Below are 16,850 nucleotides of genomic sequence, written 5' to 3' on the forward strand. Positions count from 1 at the left end.
TTCAGGATCCTCCGTCTTCATAAACCACCCACCCTGCCCTCACAATTCGGTCTAGCCGGCAACTGTCCAGCTCTAATTAGCACATTAATCACTGCTGAGGAGAAGATACAGCCAGCGGTGAGTCAGGTCTCTCTGTGTATGACCCGAGACACATCGCTTCATCCTCCACAAGGACAAGCACTTAAAACATGAGCATTGGGCAATAAGAGCTCATATCCAGCTTTATCTGAGGTATGCAGGAGTGCTGAGTGTGGGTCTTATGAGGTTTGGAGAGCTAAAATCTATTCTCTCTTCTTTAATTGTCTGTATTAAATAAACCTCTGTGTTCAAGACTTGCCGCCACGGCCCAGGCCCCACCTGCTTGCCGAGGGCGTCATCCCGCGGCCAGAAGACCTTCTGCTACGCCCCAACCTGGGCCTAGCTCTCAGCCCCGGCGTCGAGCAAACCGCAGGAAGCTTACGCCCCCTGCCTCACGGACCCCTTCGAGGACCCGGAAGGCTCCCAAGCGTCCCTGAGACAGCAGACCCAGAGGACGAGAAGTTAGCTCCGGAGGTGGTAAGACCGCTCCGTCGCCCCGGTGGAGGGCCGGGAGGAGAATCTTTTGTTTTTTCATTTGCCGCACCACCTGACGGGGGCTGCGGTACACAAATTCTCAATAAAAGAGCTATTTCCTTTACCTCTGGGTCACATGGCCCGCAAATGCCGTTCTCACGGCACTTTGCTTTCAGGCCTCAACAGTCTCGGCGCCCAGGATGCGGTGCTTCCGCCCTCAGCCCCACGACTGTTCCCCGGCCGGCCGGTTCAGACGACTCCAGAGGACGCCAGCATCAGACCTCCTCCTCAGTCACGAACCCGCCCCCTGCCGGGTGCGCGTAACAAGGTAAGTGCTTTGAGTTTATTCTCAGCACCAGAGCCTCGGGATGCCACAGCGCCTCCCGACGCCGCGTTACCTGTTCCGCGACCGCTGCGAAGCCCTGCCGGTACGCCCAAAATACTCGCCCCTTGGTGCCCCTAGCACGGAGCTTAGAGGCATGGCTTTCACTGCCCAGCTCGTCACGGTGGCTGCACCGGACCATCCGACTCGGTTACGCAATTCAGTTTGCCAGGTCTCCGCCCCTTCGTGGGCGTTCGTTCCTCCGCAGTGCACGGCTGAACATGCCCACTCCCTGCGCAAGGAAATCGCCTCCCTTCTAATCAAGGACACGATAGAGCCTGTCCTCTCCGACCGAAACGAAGAAGGGTTTCTACAGCCCTTACTTCGTTGTACCCAAGAAAGGCGGTGGCATACGACCAATCTTGGACCTGCGAGTTTTCAATCGGACCTTGTCCAAACTCCCGTTCAAAATGCTTACCCAGAAACAAATTCTATCTGGCCTCCGTCATCTAGATTGGTTCGCAGCGGTAGACCTGAAGGACGCGTACTTCCACGTCTCAATTCGCCCTCGACATCGACCCTTTCTACGGTTCGACGGCCAGGCGTATCAGTACAAGGTCCTCCCCTTCGGCCTGTCTCTGTCCCCTCGCGTCTTCACGAAGGTCGCAGAGGCGGCTCTTGCCCCGCTACAAGGAGCGGGCATACGCATACTTAATTACCTCGACGATTGGCTCATTTTGGCCTCCTCGCAGGAATTACTATGCGCACACAGAGACCAGGTGCTCGAGCACCTCGGCCGTATAGGGTTTCAGGTCAACTGGGAAAAGAGCAAGCTCACCCCGGTCCAGAGCATCTCTTTTCTCGGTTTGGAGTTAGACTCAGTCTCAATGACAGCACGTCTCTCCAAAGAGCATGCTCAGTCAGTGCTGGAATGCCTTGCTTCTTTCGAACCAGGCACCGTGGTCCCTTTGAAACGTTTACAATGGCTCCTGGGGCATATGGCATCCTCCGCGGCGGCCACGCCACTGGGGTTGATGCATATGAGACCACTTCAGCATTGGCTCCAGACTCGAGTCCCGAGACGAGCTTGGCGCCACGGCAGCACGGTGTGGAAGTTACCCCCGCCTGCCGCCAAACCTTCAAACCCTGGACAGACCTCTGCTTTCTACGGGCAGGAGTACCCTTGCAGCAGGTGTCCCGTCGCGTTCTGGTTACAACCGACGCCTCCAAATTGGGTTAGGGCGCCGTGTGCAACGGGCGCGCAGCCGCAGGCCGGTGGAACCGAGGCCCGCTGCGCTGGCACCTCAACTGCCTAGAGCTGCTGGCCGTTTTTCTTGCCCTGAAGAAATTTCTTCCATTGATTCGTGGCAAGCATGTCCTAGTCAGGACAGACAGCACCACGGTGATGGCCTACATAAACCGCCAAGGCGGAGTACGCTCCCTCCACATGTCACAGCTCGCCCATCGTCTCCTCCTTTGGAGTCAGCAGCAACTGGAGTCACTGCGCACCACTCACATCCCCGGCAACCTCAATGTGATAGCGGACGCGCTGTCAAGACAAAACTTGCCCGGCGGAGAGTGGAGGCTCCACCCCCAATCGGTCCAGCTGATTTGGGACAGGTTCGGCAAGGCTCAGGTAGCCCTGTTTTTCTCCCAGGAAACCTCCCACTGTCCGCTCTGGTATGCCCTCACAGAGGCTCCCCTTGGAACAGATGCTCTGGTGCACAGCTGGCCCGCGGGGCTGCGCAAGTACGCATTTCCCCCAGTGAGCCTTCTTGCACAGGTGCTATGCAAGGTCAGGGAAGACAAGGAGCAAGTCACTCTGGTGGCCCCCTACTGGCCCAACCGGATGTGGTTTTCGTATCTCACGCTCCTCATGACAGCCCCTCCCTGGCGAATTCCCCTGAGGAAGGACCTTCTTTTTCAGGGACGGGGCACTCTCTGGCATCCGCATCCAGACCTCTGGAATCTCCACGTCTGGTCCCTGGATGGGACGCGGAGGATCTAGCCGGCCTACCTTCGGCCGTTATAGACACTATTAACCAAGCCAGAGCCCCTTCGACCAGGCATCTTTACGCCCTGAAGTGGCGTCTGTTCATGGACTGGTGTTCTTCCCGAGCCGAAGACCCGCAGAAGTGCGCAGTTAGGTCAATGCTCGTGTTTCTTCAGGAGAGGCTGGAGAGGAGGCTGTCCCCTCCACCCTCAAGGTGTATGTTGCGCTATCGCGCCCACCACTGACACGGTAGACGGCAAGTCTCTTGGTAAGCACGACTTAATCGTCAGGTTCCTAAAAGGTGCCCGGAGGATGACTCCCTCCCGGCCTAACCTGTTTCCCTCCTGGGATCTCTCGGTCGCCCTTATGGGACTCCGGAGACCCCCTTCGAGCCGCTTGACTCAGTTGGACTCAGGGCCCTCTCTCTCAAGACCGCCCTGCTGATCGCGCTCGCTTCCATCAAGAGGGTCGGGGACCTGCATGCGTTCTCTGTTAGCGACGCTTGCCTGGAGTTCGGTCCGGCGGACACTTTCGTGATCCTAAGACCGCGACCGGGCTACGTGCCCAAGGTTCCTACCACACTCTTCAGGGATCAGGTAGTGAACCTGAAAGCGCTGCCCCGGGAGGAGGCAGACCCAGCCCTTTCACTGCTGTGTCCAGTACGTGCCTTACTTATTTATCTGGACCGCACAGAGCACCAGACGCTCTGAGCAGCTCTTCGTCTGCTTTGGGGGACAGCAGAAAGGGAATGCTGTCTCCAAGCAGAGACTCGCCCACTGGGTTGTCGACGCCATTTCCCTGGCTTATCACACCCAGGCCGTGCCCCCCCTTTGCGGGTCCAAGCCCACTCCACCAGGAGTGTTGCGTCCTCGTGGGCACTTGCTAGGGGCACTGCCCTAGCAGACATTTGTAGAGCAGCGGGCTGGGCAACACCTAACACTTTTGCGAAATTCTACAATCTCCGAGTTGAGTCAGTATCGTCCCGTGTTCTCTCAGGTACCGAGCATGTAGAACTCGGTGGCACGTCCACGATCTGACCGGGTGAATCGCTTGCACCCAACGCCCTTCCCCCTAACCAGGGGAAACAGTGCGCCTTCATTCCCAGGAGATCCCAGGTTTGGGACACTGGTTGACTCCTCCCTAGCCCTCGTGGGTCGCAGTTCTGCGGAGGAACTCGCCGACCCAAACCACTGCGGGTACCGCAAGCTACCCTGTACTGGTATAGGTGCCCCACAGGTAAGGCCTCCTGTTCGGACTCCCCCTGTGTGTAAAACCACGGTTCTGTCCCCTCATGAGTTGACTCCGTGTTTCCCTTAGGCAGTTACAGCTGCCTCGGTTGCCGTGCTGTATGCTTCCCCTCTGCGAGGCTGGATCTACCATCAAGACTACTTTTCCAAGCATAAGACCTAAGTATAGGCCATGCGATGTATTTGCCACTCAAAATTTGCCTCCCCTCCCGGGTAGGTGTGGCCTCCGCAAGGTCTTCTCCGCCCTAATAAGGGCTAAGACCCACTTCCCTCAATGCGTGTAAGGGCCCCGGCCGTAGTTGCTCTATGCGAGAAACATAGAAAGAAAAGAGGCCCAGCCAGGCTGGCCCGTTCCCATGTTGGCGGCCATCACCTTGTTCCCCCCTATGGGGTAACGATAAGGAATCCTGATGGCTTAAATGGGGCATTGGGGAAGGGTACGTGCAGCCTGATACAGTTGGTCGTTCTGCACGTAGGAATACCTGCTTGTTCCTGTATCAGCAGATCACGTACACGGCTCAGCGCATGGCTCTTTTTAAGTGGACCCCTAGTGTCGCTTCTCTGACACAACGTGGAGAGAGCGACAGAAGGGGAACGTCTAGGTTACGTATGTAACCTCCGTTCCCCGATGGAGGGAACGAGACGTTGTGTCTCCCCTGCCACGTCGCTGAGCCGAGCCCCTGTTGTGGCCGGACCATTTCTGGCTCCTCAGAAAAATCCTGAATGAACTCCCGTATTTGCGCCGCTTAAATACCCGTATGTCCAGGGGCGGGACATGCAAATACTGGTTGCCAACTCTCATTGGCCTTTTTTCATAGTTCAGAGGTGAATATCGGCGCTCAAGAGAGACCCCTAGTGTCGCTTATCCATCGGGGAACGGAGGTTACATACGTAACCTAGACGTTTTTTCTAAGCATTAAGCTACTGTGCCCAGTGTATTACTTTAATACAGCATGTATAACCCTCCATTCCCTTTATAGCAGCCCAAAAAGTATTTATACATAGCACCATTCAGCAAATCATATGGCAAAAAAATATATCACATACTAAAAAAGGTTCTGCTAAAAGTCTGCGCCACAAGAGTCACCAAATAAAATTGCACAAATAAAGTAGATAGGTAAAGATTGTCAATCCTAGCCTAAAAGTGTAAAATAGAAAGAAAGAAAGAAATGTTTCAAGCCAACATAATTTCCTAAACACTAGATTGGACAAACAGATAGTCCCCCAAGCCCTTTCCGTTGGTTGAGCCAGCGATGCTATTTCAGGCTGGTCAGGATGATCAAACGAACAGAGCAATATTTTAAAAGCACCACAGTGTTTTTCACTTTTCAGGGGAATCAAACTACAAATGGCTTACTTAGATAATTGTCACTGCATATTTACCTGGTATAAGTGAAAGTATATTAACTAGGTATGTCGATTTAACATGTAAATTCAGTGCAATTAATAATAGAAAACTTAACGTGTCAAAAAATAAACACAATCATGTCGCCGGACCGTAATAAGGAATATTTCCCTCATAATAAATCTCAGACTAATTGACTAATTCAGTTGCAAAATGGATTGCTGTGAACCTTAAGCCAATTATTGTCTTAAGTATAATAATATGGAAATAAACAATATATTGGATTCTAAAGCCAATTTTTGTATTCTCTTATCAATTCTTTACATGTCTGACACAATAATGTAGTGCATTATAATTATATATATATATATATATATATATATATATATATATATATATGTATGTGTGTGTGTGTGTGTGTGTGTGTGTGTGTGTGTGTGTGTATATAATTTATAATTATTTAAATATAACTATTATTTTTATGTAATTATTTAATCATTATTTAATTATTGTTACTTGAAGTTATTTCTCAGTGAATATTTACAAGAGATTAATTGCGATTAATTATTCAGCATTCCATGTAATTAATTTGATTAAACATTTGTATCTATTGACAGCCCTAATACCTAATATTTATCTCCCTGCTATATATAGTAGCCCAAAAATGAACATCTATTTGAGAGTCTAAGTATTTCGCATACAGGATTAGATCTAACACCGAGAGCATGATTGCAAATCATTTTCACCCAGCAGGTGCCGTTACTCACTGCACTCTTGGACAGTAAGTGACTATTATAGAATAGAATAGAATATCTTTATTGTCATTATATAAATACAATTATTATTGCACAGGTACAATGAAATTAGCTATAATAATGGCTCTAAGGGCTCAACACTCCCTCAGCAGTTACGCTTTCCTCTCTGGGGGGGCCTGACTTCAGTTTGAGAACACCTGCTCTAACTTATACATTAGATCAGCCTTACCTCCATCACGAAGCTCCAGAAAGCACACCAAAGAGCCAGAAACCTCTTATCAGTCTTGTGATAAGATCAGGCAGCTATGAGCAATTTAAGTTGTGAATTGTAATTGACATGGTTCGGGTAAGGGGAAAGGAGACAGCCAGGTGGAAAATAGGCAACATAAAATTGCTGTTTTGTGTTTTTAATGGGGAAACTTTGGGGATTATAATTACTTGCATTACTATCCTAATCAATCGACTAAAGTAAGTCTAGTTTCTTCTGGCAGAGGAGCTGTATATGGAGTCGTTCCAGTGCCAGAGAGCTGGATTATGACTGAGCCAAAGGCCTGGAGCACAGCTGAACAGCAGAACACAATTAAAGCCCAGTGTTATAATAGGAAAAAAACTCACGAGCTGCCTGCCATAAAAGAACTCAAAAAACAAAACCTCAGGCCATGTCTGAGAGGGAGAGATTACCTTTATTTAAGTTGTGTTCCATCAAGATGTATGAAAAAAGCTGGAATTCATCAAAATGGACTTACCGGCTACTTCCAGTGAGGCGTTTCGGCTAACAGCCTCTCCTAGGTAATTGCGGGCCACACAAGTGTAAACACCCTCATCAGGCTTGCTGCGGCGTCCGTGCACGATGCGCAGGAAAAAAAGAGAGCCGCTAGGCAGCAGCATGCGGTGGGAGCGAGGGTCGTCCTTATCGGTTTCAACATGCTCACCATCTTTGTACCACTCCACCGTGGGCATGGGACGACCCTCTGCCTTGCAGTTCAAGGTGGCCGGCTCACCCTTTGACACGATCAGATCAGAGGGATTCTCCACTATCCTGGGGGAAACATCCTCTACACGTGGGCGAGACCCTGTGTGGAATCAACAGTAAAGATTAGCAGGGTCTGGGAGATAAAAGGAACACTTCACCCAAAAATTACATTTCTCTCATAAAAATGTACACTATAAATCTTGACATTGCAGTCTCTTGGCACCATCATGATTTCAATCTTGATGCATACACAGAGCACTAGAATGCATTTTGCATTTTTGGAAGAACTATCCCTTTAAATAATTGCATGGAACCACTTGACATGACATTTTTAACAAAATCTAACATGCATATACAGTAGTACAAAATATTCTGTAATAGGGATGACTGGGGTACTGGCGAAACATAACATTTAAGCACACAACACTCTAAAACTACACTACTTGCCAGTATCAGTCAAATATTCAATGAGGGAAGGCAGACTTCTAATGGCCAGTGGGAACAGAGCTGGGATGGACCTCTGAAAGGTTGATGACTCAGCACCTATTAAGCTTTCAGCCCCGAGAGCTAGACGAAATCAGTAAAAAGTTCAAATAAGCTGACATTAAGGCTGAGGCTAGCATGGTTGCTGCTGGTGAATGAGCCTCCAAACTTCACCGACCATTAGTGCTGAATTCTGCTCCAGCCCGAGTTATGGAATGAACAGGGAGGGTTTCTTATTTGTTCGCAAGGGCTTTTAAGAGGTGGAATACATACATTACAATACATTGCATTGGCTTTGTTTTGAGTTTTACTTTTTTGAGTGTTAAATGGGTGGAAACTTTCATGGTTGATAAGGTATGTGTGTGTGTGTGTGTGTGTGTGTGTGTGTGTGTGAGCGTGTATTTATCACTTTGTGGGGACCAAATGTCCCCATAAGGATAGTAAAACCCAAAATTTTTGACCTTGTGGGGACATTTTGTCGGTCCCCATGAGGAAAACAGCTTATAAATCATACTAAATTATGTTTTTGAAAATGTAAAAATGCAGAAAGTTTTCTGTGAGGGTTAGGTTTAGGGGTAGGGTTAGGTTTAGGGGATAGAATATAAAGTTTGTACAGTATAAAACCATTATGTCTATGGAAAGTCCCCATAAAACATGGAAACACAACGGTGTGTGTGTGTGTGTGTGTGTGTGTGTGTGTGTGTGTGTGTGTGTGTGTGTGTGTGTGTGTGTGTGTGTGTGTGTGTGTACAGGTTTAACCTCCATGGTGGGGACCAAATCTCCCTACAAGTATAGTAAAACCCGAGATCACCTATATTGTGGGGACCAGCCAGGTTTCCCAATGGCTTAGTAAACATACTAAACAATATTTTTTTGAAAATGGAAAAAGGTTTCTGTGAGGCTTAGGTTTAGGGGTTATAAGTTATCATTAGATCTGTATAAAATCTATGGAAAGTCTTTTATAATGATTTAAAACAAAACATGTGTGAGTGTGTGTGTGTGTGTGTGTGTGTGTGTGTGTGTGTGTGTGTGTGTGTGTGTGTGTGTGTGTGTGTGTGTGTGTGTGTGTGTCTAATGTACTTAGCTATAGTTTGGGGACAATCCTGTCCCCAATAGTGAGCTTAATCTGGCAAAACCTATTAACAAAATCTATTAAAATACACTCAATGATCACTTTACTAGGAACACCTGTACACCTAATTATTCATGCGATTATCCAATCAGACAATCATGTGGCAGCAGTGCAATGCATAAAATCATGCAGATATGGGTCAGGAGCTTCAGTTAATTTTCACATCAACCATCAGAATGGGAAAAAATGTGATTTCAACTGTGGCATGACTGTTGTGCCAGACGGACTGGTTTGAGTATTTCTGTAACTGCTGATCTCCTGGGATTTTCACACACAACAGTCCCTGGAGTTTACTCAGAATGGTGCCAAAAACAAAAAACATCCAGTGAGCGTCAGTTCTGCAAATGGAAATGCCTTGTTGATGAGAGAGGTCTATGGAGAATGGCCAGACTGTTTTGAGCTGACAGAAAGGCTACAGTAACTCAGATAACCACTCTGTGCAGTGAGCAGAATAACATTGAGGATTGCCTTCATCATGGAGACCAAATGTTCCCACAAGGACAGTAAACAGTAAACCTACATAGTGGGGAGCACTCAATGATCCCCAAAAGGGAAACGGCTTAAAAACATATTAATTATGTCTTTATAAAAATGTAAGGTTTGTGTGAGGGTTAGGTTTAGGGGTAGGTTAAAGGGATAGAAAATATCTCAGTTAACAATGTCAAATGTAAATGCCAAAGTCATCAATGTTATGTAATGTAAAGTCCCGACCAGGATAAAAATAAAAATAATAATAAAGTATTTGTGTGAAAGAGAATGAAACAATAGCCCTACACATGGACAGCTTTTTTGATTAAACTTAATTTGTCTGAAAGCCCTTTGGTGGAAGAAAACAGCCAGAGAGTGTAAAGTGTATTTTCTTGGTGCAACAAAATCCAATGGCATTGCTAATGACTTTCATAAAAACTCAGTAATGAACACCTCAATAGTTCATCAGCCTCCTGCTGCACATTACACTCCACATAAGTATGTTTCTGTTCATTCACAACACTCAGGATTACCTCCCCACTACTCAGAGGCACCATCATTTTAAAACTTAAGGCAAGCTAATTGGTCCTTGTGAGAGAGTGAAGAAACTAATAAAAGCCTGCGCTTTTCAATCCCATCGCTGATAAAAAAAAGAGCAAGCTATCCCGATTTAAAAGGATATTTATCTTTCAGGGATTCATGTTGTACACTGTCGCTGCTTTCTTTAGAATGTGTGATTGAGATGTATAAATGCGCATTCCTAGGTTTGCATCAATTTTAATACAAAAAAGAAAGTGACATATGAGCAAACGTGATCCAAATTATTCCCAAAGCATAATCATGTGAAAGCACTCAAATTCTCTTCAAGATTCTGTCAAGTAGTCAGAGTCAGACAAAGTGTTGTTATATATTTACACACATAACTCACAAGAGAAATATGTGTGATCCTAATATTCACAGTATGTCTCAGTGGTAGATTCTTGGCTGGTGAAAAAATAAAAAGTGTTTTCCAGGGTTTCGGATTAATTTAACATTTTACTGCATAGAAATTTCAGGCACTGAAATAATCAAATTCATGACATGTTGTTCGTGAACCTGTATATGTGTAGATTTTGACATATATAGAGTATCAGAGTAAAAGAGACCTGTGAGAGATACAATATGCCAGTGAATGAATATTCTGTTTCTTCAGCAGCGACTTATATTCAGAGGGTCACGGCAAAGAATTTTACATTTATGCATTTGGCAGATGTTTTTATTCTCAGCGGCTTACAGTGCATTCAAGGTACACGTTTTAGCAGTTTATGTGTTCCCTAGGAACCAAACCCATGACCTTGGCATTGCAACATGATCACAGAAAATTGACATGTCGCTTCCAAAATTCATGTACCCTGAAATTAACTCTGTTCAGTCAAATTACTGAGTGCCATCCCCCATCAAGCCTTTTTGTATCAATTTAATATTTTATGGGTTTGCGTGTTGCGGGTTCGGGTTCTGGTCCCGATGGAACCAGGAAGTAATCACTATAACATGAACAATCTAGAGCATATTTCAGAGGTTGCATTTTCACTCTAAAATAAAATAAAAAATCTTCATTGATGGTTAGGTTTAGGGTTAGGGATCACCAGCCCTGACTCTGTTGACATTTCACCCTTAAACTAGAGCTAACATTTGCAAATACGTTCAACACACTTTCAGCTTCAGCCACTGGGGGCAGTAGTTAAAATTTTGGTAAGCACAGACTGATTTCAGCAGCAAAACTTTTGACCTACTGTTGCCGTGTTTGCAGTGCGATCAATCTGGACATTGCTAGTGCCATGATCTACAGTTGAGCTTCAGGACACATTTTTCACAGGGGAGCAGACACTATTTTATAGCTCCTCTTTTTTTTTTAGTGCAATCAGTTTTTAGTACAAATCAGTTGAATTAACTAAAACAAAGATAAAGAATGGTATGATAAACATCTGAGAAAAAAAGTTAACCAGTTTTGCAATTATTTGTAAATTTCTTATTATATGACAATTGAATATGTTAGTGGATGCATTTCTTAAGGATATGGGCGCTAAGCGCAGATCTACAAAAGGAAAACTGATAAATACACAACAAATTAATAGGAAGTGTATAATAAGAGAAGCACCAACAGCACTAAATTGCTGTTCCAGATGCAGAATGATGCACTTTAATATAAGTGGAGAGCTTAGAGTCGCTTCACAAATGCATAACCATAACTGTTCGTCTGAATCAGCTCCCTAGCTCCCTATGCCATTAATTAGTATACAGTGAACACAAACTCGGGCACTGGCAAGTGTGTTCATCCACTAAACATTGGGTCACTTATGACTCAAACACCTGAGACATGATTATAAGCTCACTCATTAAACTTCATCCTTGATATTAATCAACAACATTGCAGATATTCAAACATACAGTGTTATTATGAAAGATAAATGACATAAATAAAGAAATAAAATTACGAAGGAGTGTATTTTTTTTACTTTCGTCTACCTACTTTAATATTTAAAATATTGTCATCATTATATATTGAATTATTGTTATTTAAGGGGCTTTCTCAGCAAATATTTATGTATGTGATTAATATATATTAATTTGTTTAATTAATCAGCATACCATGTAATTAGTTTGTTTAAATATTTTAATTGATTGACAGCCCTTATATTTACACATTATATATAATGTACCAAAGGGCTGTTGAATGCTTGATTCTGACTGGTTGACAAATGTTCTAAGTGAACAATTATTTTTCAGTAAATGCACAGCTATGACGTAGTTCCAGTCTTGACCGCATAACGGTTCCATATCACTTTGACAAATTATTTCAGTTATTTCAATGAGTCTTACAGGCTAGTACAGCAATATAACCTAATAAGACTTAGACTTTGGCTAAGTAAACCACATTAGAATGGCAAACAATAGTTTATTTTTAATATATTTGGAAAGCACCCTTGCATTCCCTCTGTTTCCGTCTCTCTAAGGATGAAAACCTGACAATGTCTTGTGATAAAACCCTGAAAGATGTCTTGAGGTGTGGTAACCCTGGTATAAGTGATTAACTGGCCAGCTGAATTATTAAAATATAATGCATAATTTTTAAATAATTCAAAGGTCAATGAATTTACTAAAGACAATAACACATTCAAATATAGATATTGTGATTAGACTATGAGTGATTAATGAAGCATATTTTGCTGCTAAAGTTATGTCATTAAAATGTGATTTGCTCTTCATAGTACAACAAATTAAGTGTCTTCTTCTGAAATACAGTTGAAGGACGTTCTATTTAGCGCTGGTCTACGAGTTATGCCGTTATGTAATGCGTTACATTAATTAATATTTACAAATATTAGACATGCTTCACCCTCTTTTCCTTAGGGCTTAAATGTACCATTGTAAACGCTAATACGTTATGAAAACTGTGACCAGGGAGAGCACGCCCAACCGTATTTTCAAAGCTGTTTGCTTCAAACACATTCAAATAACATGAGCCTCAACCTGGCTCCCTGGATTCAGTAATGATCGAATGCTTTTTTTGCTAATGGGTGCATACCCATTTTATGCTGATCAAAGATCAAGGTAAAACAGATGTTTATGAAAGAGATCAGCAATGTTGTGTTAACCACTGGTATGTGGACCCATAATTACACCAAAGTACAGTGCTTTTTACATCACCACAAAAAGTATTCTTATCCACTAACTCTTGACAGCTCAGATCTCTGCTGGCTATTTGTCACCATTTCAGAACCATTATCTCGGTCAATCCCATTCAACCTCTTAGCTGGTCATTTGCCCTAACATGACTGCATCCACTGAGTAACACAAACTGCACGGATTTTGTTGTCAGTTCTAAGCTTCAGACCTATTCCATTAATGGCATTTATGGGAGATTTTGTGGTCTGCGATTCAAATATAATGTATACACAAACACACCCACATGCACACTATTTAAGGAACACACATATTTACTTGTGAAAATTAAGCTTGGTCGCTTATTTGCTAGTGAAAATAAGCCAAATTAATCATTGCTCTACAAAGTAGCACTGATAAGATTTTGTCACTTTAAATGGTGTAAACATTTGAATATTAAAATAAATGATGGGACACTGGATTAAAAGAGTTTCATTTAATCCATTCACACCATATGGAATTCTATTACTCTTGGAGAAAGCTATGATGTTGATTACAAATCTGTTTTATATTGACTATTTCATGTGTGGACATCATGGTGAAAGTAGCAACACCTTAAAAACCAATTTGTGAATCCATCCTTCTAACAGATATGCCTGTGGTACAGACGTCTCTTAGCAACCAGAATATGAAGTCTGCTATTATCTTGTATTATCTATCATCTTTCACATTATACAGTGTTTTAACTCAGAACTTTTACTAAACCACACAGCGTGCTTTTCATATTCAGCAGACTGTCAAATCGATAAACCCACTGCATATCAATACAGGCAATTCTCTATTTTAAGCCCCTTTCAGAATCTTTATTCTGTGCACCCCCACAATGGGGTGACAATGGGGTGACGGATGCATAACTTATAAAGTCTGTTTCTAAAGCTTGCTGTGTACAGCAGCCGCTGTCTCCTCTAATGCAGAAGGCCATTAAGCTAGCCTCAGCAGGGGGACACATCATGCAGCCCTCATGCAGACTGATGATACAGCAGTTGCATCCCTCCTTGCACCTGCCAAACATATTAGGTCAGCCTCTTATAGGTCAGTTCACCAGTAAGCCCACTGCAGAATATAAGCAACCATGAAAACAGTTCTTGTATAAATTGTGTTTCCTATACCTGCTCACACAGTAACAAATCGTGACCAGCCCTAAAACACTAGCAAATAAACAAATCTAAAATAAATAAACTAATAAATAGCCTTTCTTGTCATAACATAATCTACTACCTTCCTTTCTACACTAATAGAACTTGAACTGGTACGTTTGGTATCGGTAACTGTTATTGTACTTTTTTGTATTGTAAACTGCAGCATATAGGAGATCATGGATCCATTTTATTGGTAACACTTTACAATAAGGTTCTATTCACTAACATTAGTTAATGCATAAGTTATCATGAACTAACAATGAATATATTGGTAGCAATTTATTTTACAGGACTGTTCCACATTTACGTACTATATAATTACAAAAAATATAGTAGTTTCTAGGTACTAATCCTAAACCTAACCCTAACTTAACACATATTAAGTACATGTAGTTACCTAATTATATTAGTCAGTACTTTTTTGGGTAAGTACACTGTAAATATACTGAAAGTACATGTACAGTAAAATAAATGCAACCATTATACTTTTTATAGTATTTAAAAATCTTTGTTAACCCTCCTATTGCACTCAGATTCTGCATACAACTTTTGCTTGTTGATAATGTTGATGCACGAGTATGCTGTAAGATGGTTCGGCATCAGATGAGTCAAATTTTGAAAATGTCCTCTTTCAAACCTTATATAGACTAATGTTTGCATGAACTTTTACTCTTGCCACACCCCCATTAGACATTAGTACCTTAGATTTTGTTTATTTGTCTTTTTTTTTTTTTTTTACATCTGTCATGTCTGTTTTGTACAGAAATGTGTGTGTGTGTGTGTGTGTGTGTGTGTGTGTGCGTGTTTGTAAAAAATATGCAGTCACAGCGACGAAAGGTGTGTGAGAGAGTATAGGAAAGAGGCTAAATGTAAGTGAAGTGTAAAAAAAAAGTACAAATATAATTAATTGATGTACAAAAAAATCTACATTATATCATTGATAGTTCATTTTAGTTCATAGTGCATTAACTAATGGTAACATATACAACTTTTTATTTTAAAAATGTATTGCTTTATATTGAAATTAACATTAACCAAGATGAATAAATGCTGTAAAAGTATTGTTCGTGGTTAATTCATGTTAACTAATGTTCTTAACTAATGTTAACAAATTGAGCCTTATTGTAAAGTGTTACCTATTAGTTTTAATAGGTATAGTCTGAGTAAAAATGGATATTATAGCCAGTTTTAAGACATATCTAATGAGAATGCACATTGAAAACTGTCATAAAAAAAGCTAAAAATAAATCAACAAAATAAATAAATAGCATTTCTTATCATAACATAGTCCAATATTCCCTGTACTATTCTATATTGTTGCTATTAGTATTGGTACCTGTAGTCATTGTCTTGTATCCTATCATTATTACCCAATAATGAAGATCAATATTCTCTCTTACCCTTTCATATGTGCCTGTACGTAAATATTTAAAAACACAGATGTATTGTGTTATATCTAGTCACAGCATACCGACTCGTGTGCTGTTCATTTATAAAGTATGAGCGATGATGACCTTTAACATGTTTAAATACAAAAGTTTTTCATATCATCGTCTCCCGCGGCTGTTATGGCACAACCCAGATGTGACCTGATGTGACTCAACATTAGCAGTATATTGAGAATTTTCTAGTGCAAAAATAAATGGATTGTTGAGAATTTGTTGCATGTTCCACAAATTGTATTAAGAATTTACATACAACAAGGGAAACATTGGAGGCACGTAATTGGCTGCCATATGGCTGTCTTTACAGTGAACAAAGATAAACAGCATGACTTTGACAGCCAAACACATTTGCACGCGCTATCGACTCAATATCGCGCGCGTCAGCGGATCAATAAACGAGTATTTTCTAACTTACCAAAAGATCCGTAGATGTTGGAGAGCATCAGTAATAGCGTTCCTAAGACAGCAAAAGCCATTGGTCCGTCTTCCAACGAGAAATGCGCTTTTATTTACGGCATAAGTATAATATGGTTTTTAAACTAAAGGCAATTCACCACGACATATATTAAACGTATCAGGAGCAACAAAATGAGAAAGGAAAAATGAGAAAAAGAGATAAACACTCTACACTACACTTCAACTGCTCTCTTAGATTTAACCACAGCGCTATATTACGATAAAGTCTCCAACGCCTCTGAAATGCGCGAGACTTTGTATATGGTGTCGCATGACGACTCTGTCCCGTTGTTTAACTAGTTTTGTGCGCTCCCTCCATCCCTCATTCTGCTAGAATGTGCTGCCTCCGCTGAAGATGCGCTGATTGCGGTCCATAGAGTTCATAGGCTGTTTCATCCATTGGGCTCATTGGCGTTTGACTAGGATCGAACGCTTGACTGTGCGCGTGTGCCGCTCACTGCAGCGATCTGCAGCATGAAGCGCGAGGACTTTCTCTGTTCGTCCACTAGGCCAGAACGTATTTCTGCCGCGGCACCAAACAAATCTTAAAGGGACAGCTCACTGGTGCGTATTTAATGTTATGTCATTTCCCTCGCGACTCTAAAGTTATATCAGTTATGCTGATTTTCTTTGGTTAGATCAGGGGTTTTCAAACTTTTTGATGCCAAGGAAAGACACGTAAAGATGTGACTGTTAGGAACCCCCTTCCTAAAATGCAATGGCAATATAAAGGGAAGCATTATGGGTGGCGATATTAAAAAAATTAAAGGGACAGTTCACCCAAAAATGAAAACTCTCTCATCATTGACTCCCCCTCATTCCATCACAGATGTGTATG

General features: G+C 42.8%; 1 protein-coding gene across 4 annotated transcripts in view; it reads right to left on the reverse strand.

Annotated features, from left to right (window-relative positions):
* Positions 1–16,632, reverse strand: part of zgc:77784 (uncharacterized protein LOC402947 homolog) — an 89,207-nt gene extending 72,575 nt beyond the window's left edge. For 2 of the 4 annotated variants that reach the window (XM_052107280.1, XM_052107282.1), the window contains exons 1-2: positions 15,972–16,632; positions 6,961–7,287 (exon numbers count right to left, since the gene is read on the reverse strand). In XM_052107280.1, coding sequence (XP_051963240.1) covers positions 6,961–7,287; positions 15,972–16,032 — 388 coding nt within the window. In that variant the 5' untranslated portion in view covers positions 16,033–16,632. The remainder of the gene's footprint in view (positions 1–6,960; positions 7,288–15,971) is intronic. The other 2 variants (XM_052107279.1, XM_052107281.1) reach the window with 2 other exon arrangements.
* Positions 16,633–16,850: the final 218 nt, after the last annotated feature.

Source organism: Xyrauchen texanus, chromosome 36 (assembly GCF_025860055.1).
Source record: "Xyrauchen texanus isolate HMW12.3.18 chromosome 36, RBS_HiC_50CHRs, whole genome shotgun sequence".
NCBI lineage: Eukaryota > Metazoa > Chordata > Actinopteri > Cypriniformes > Catostomidae > Xyrauchen > Xyrauchen texanus.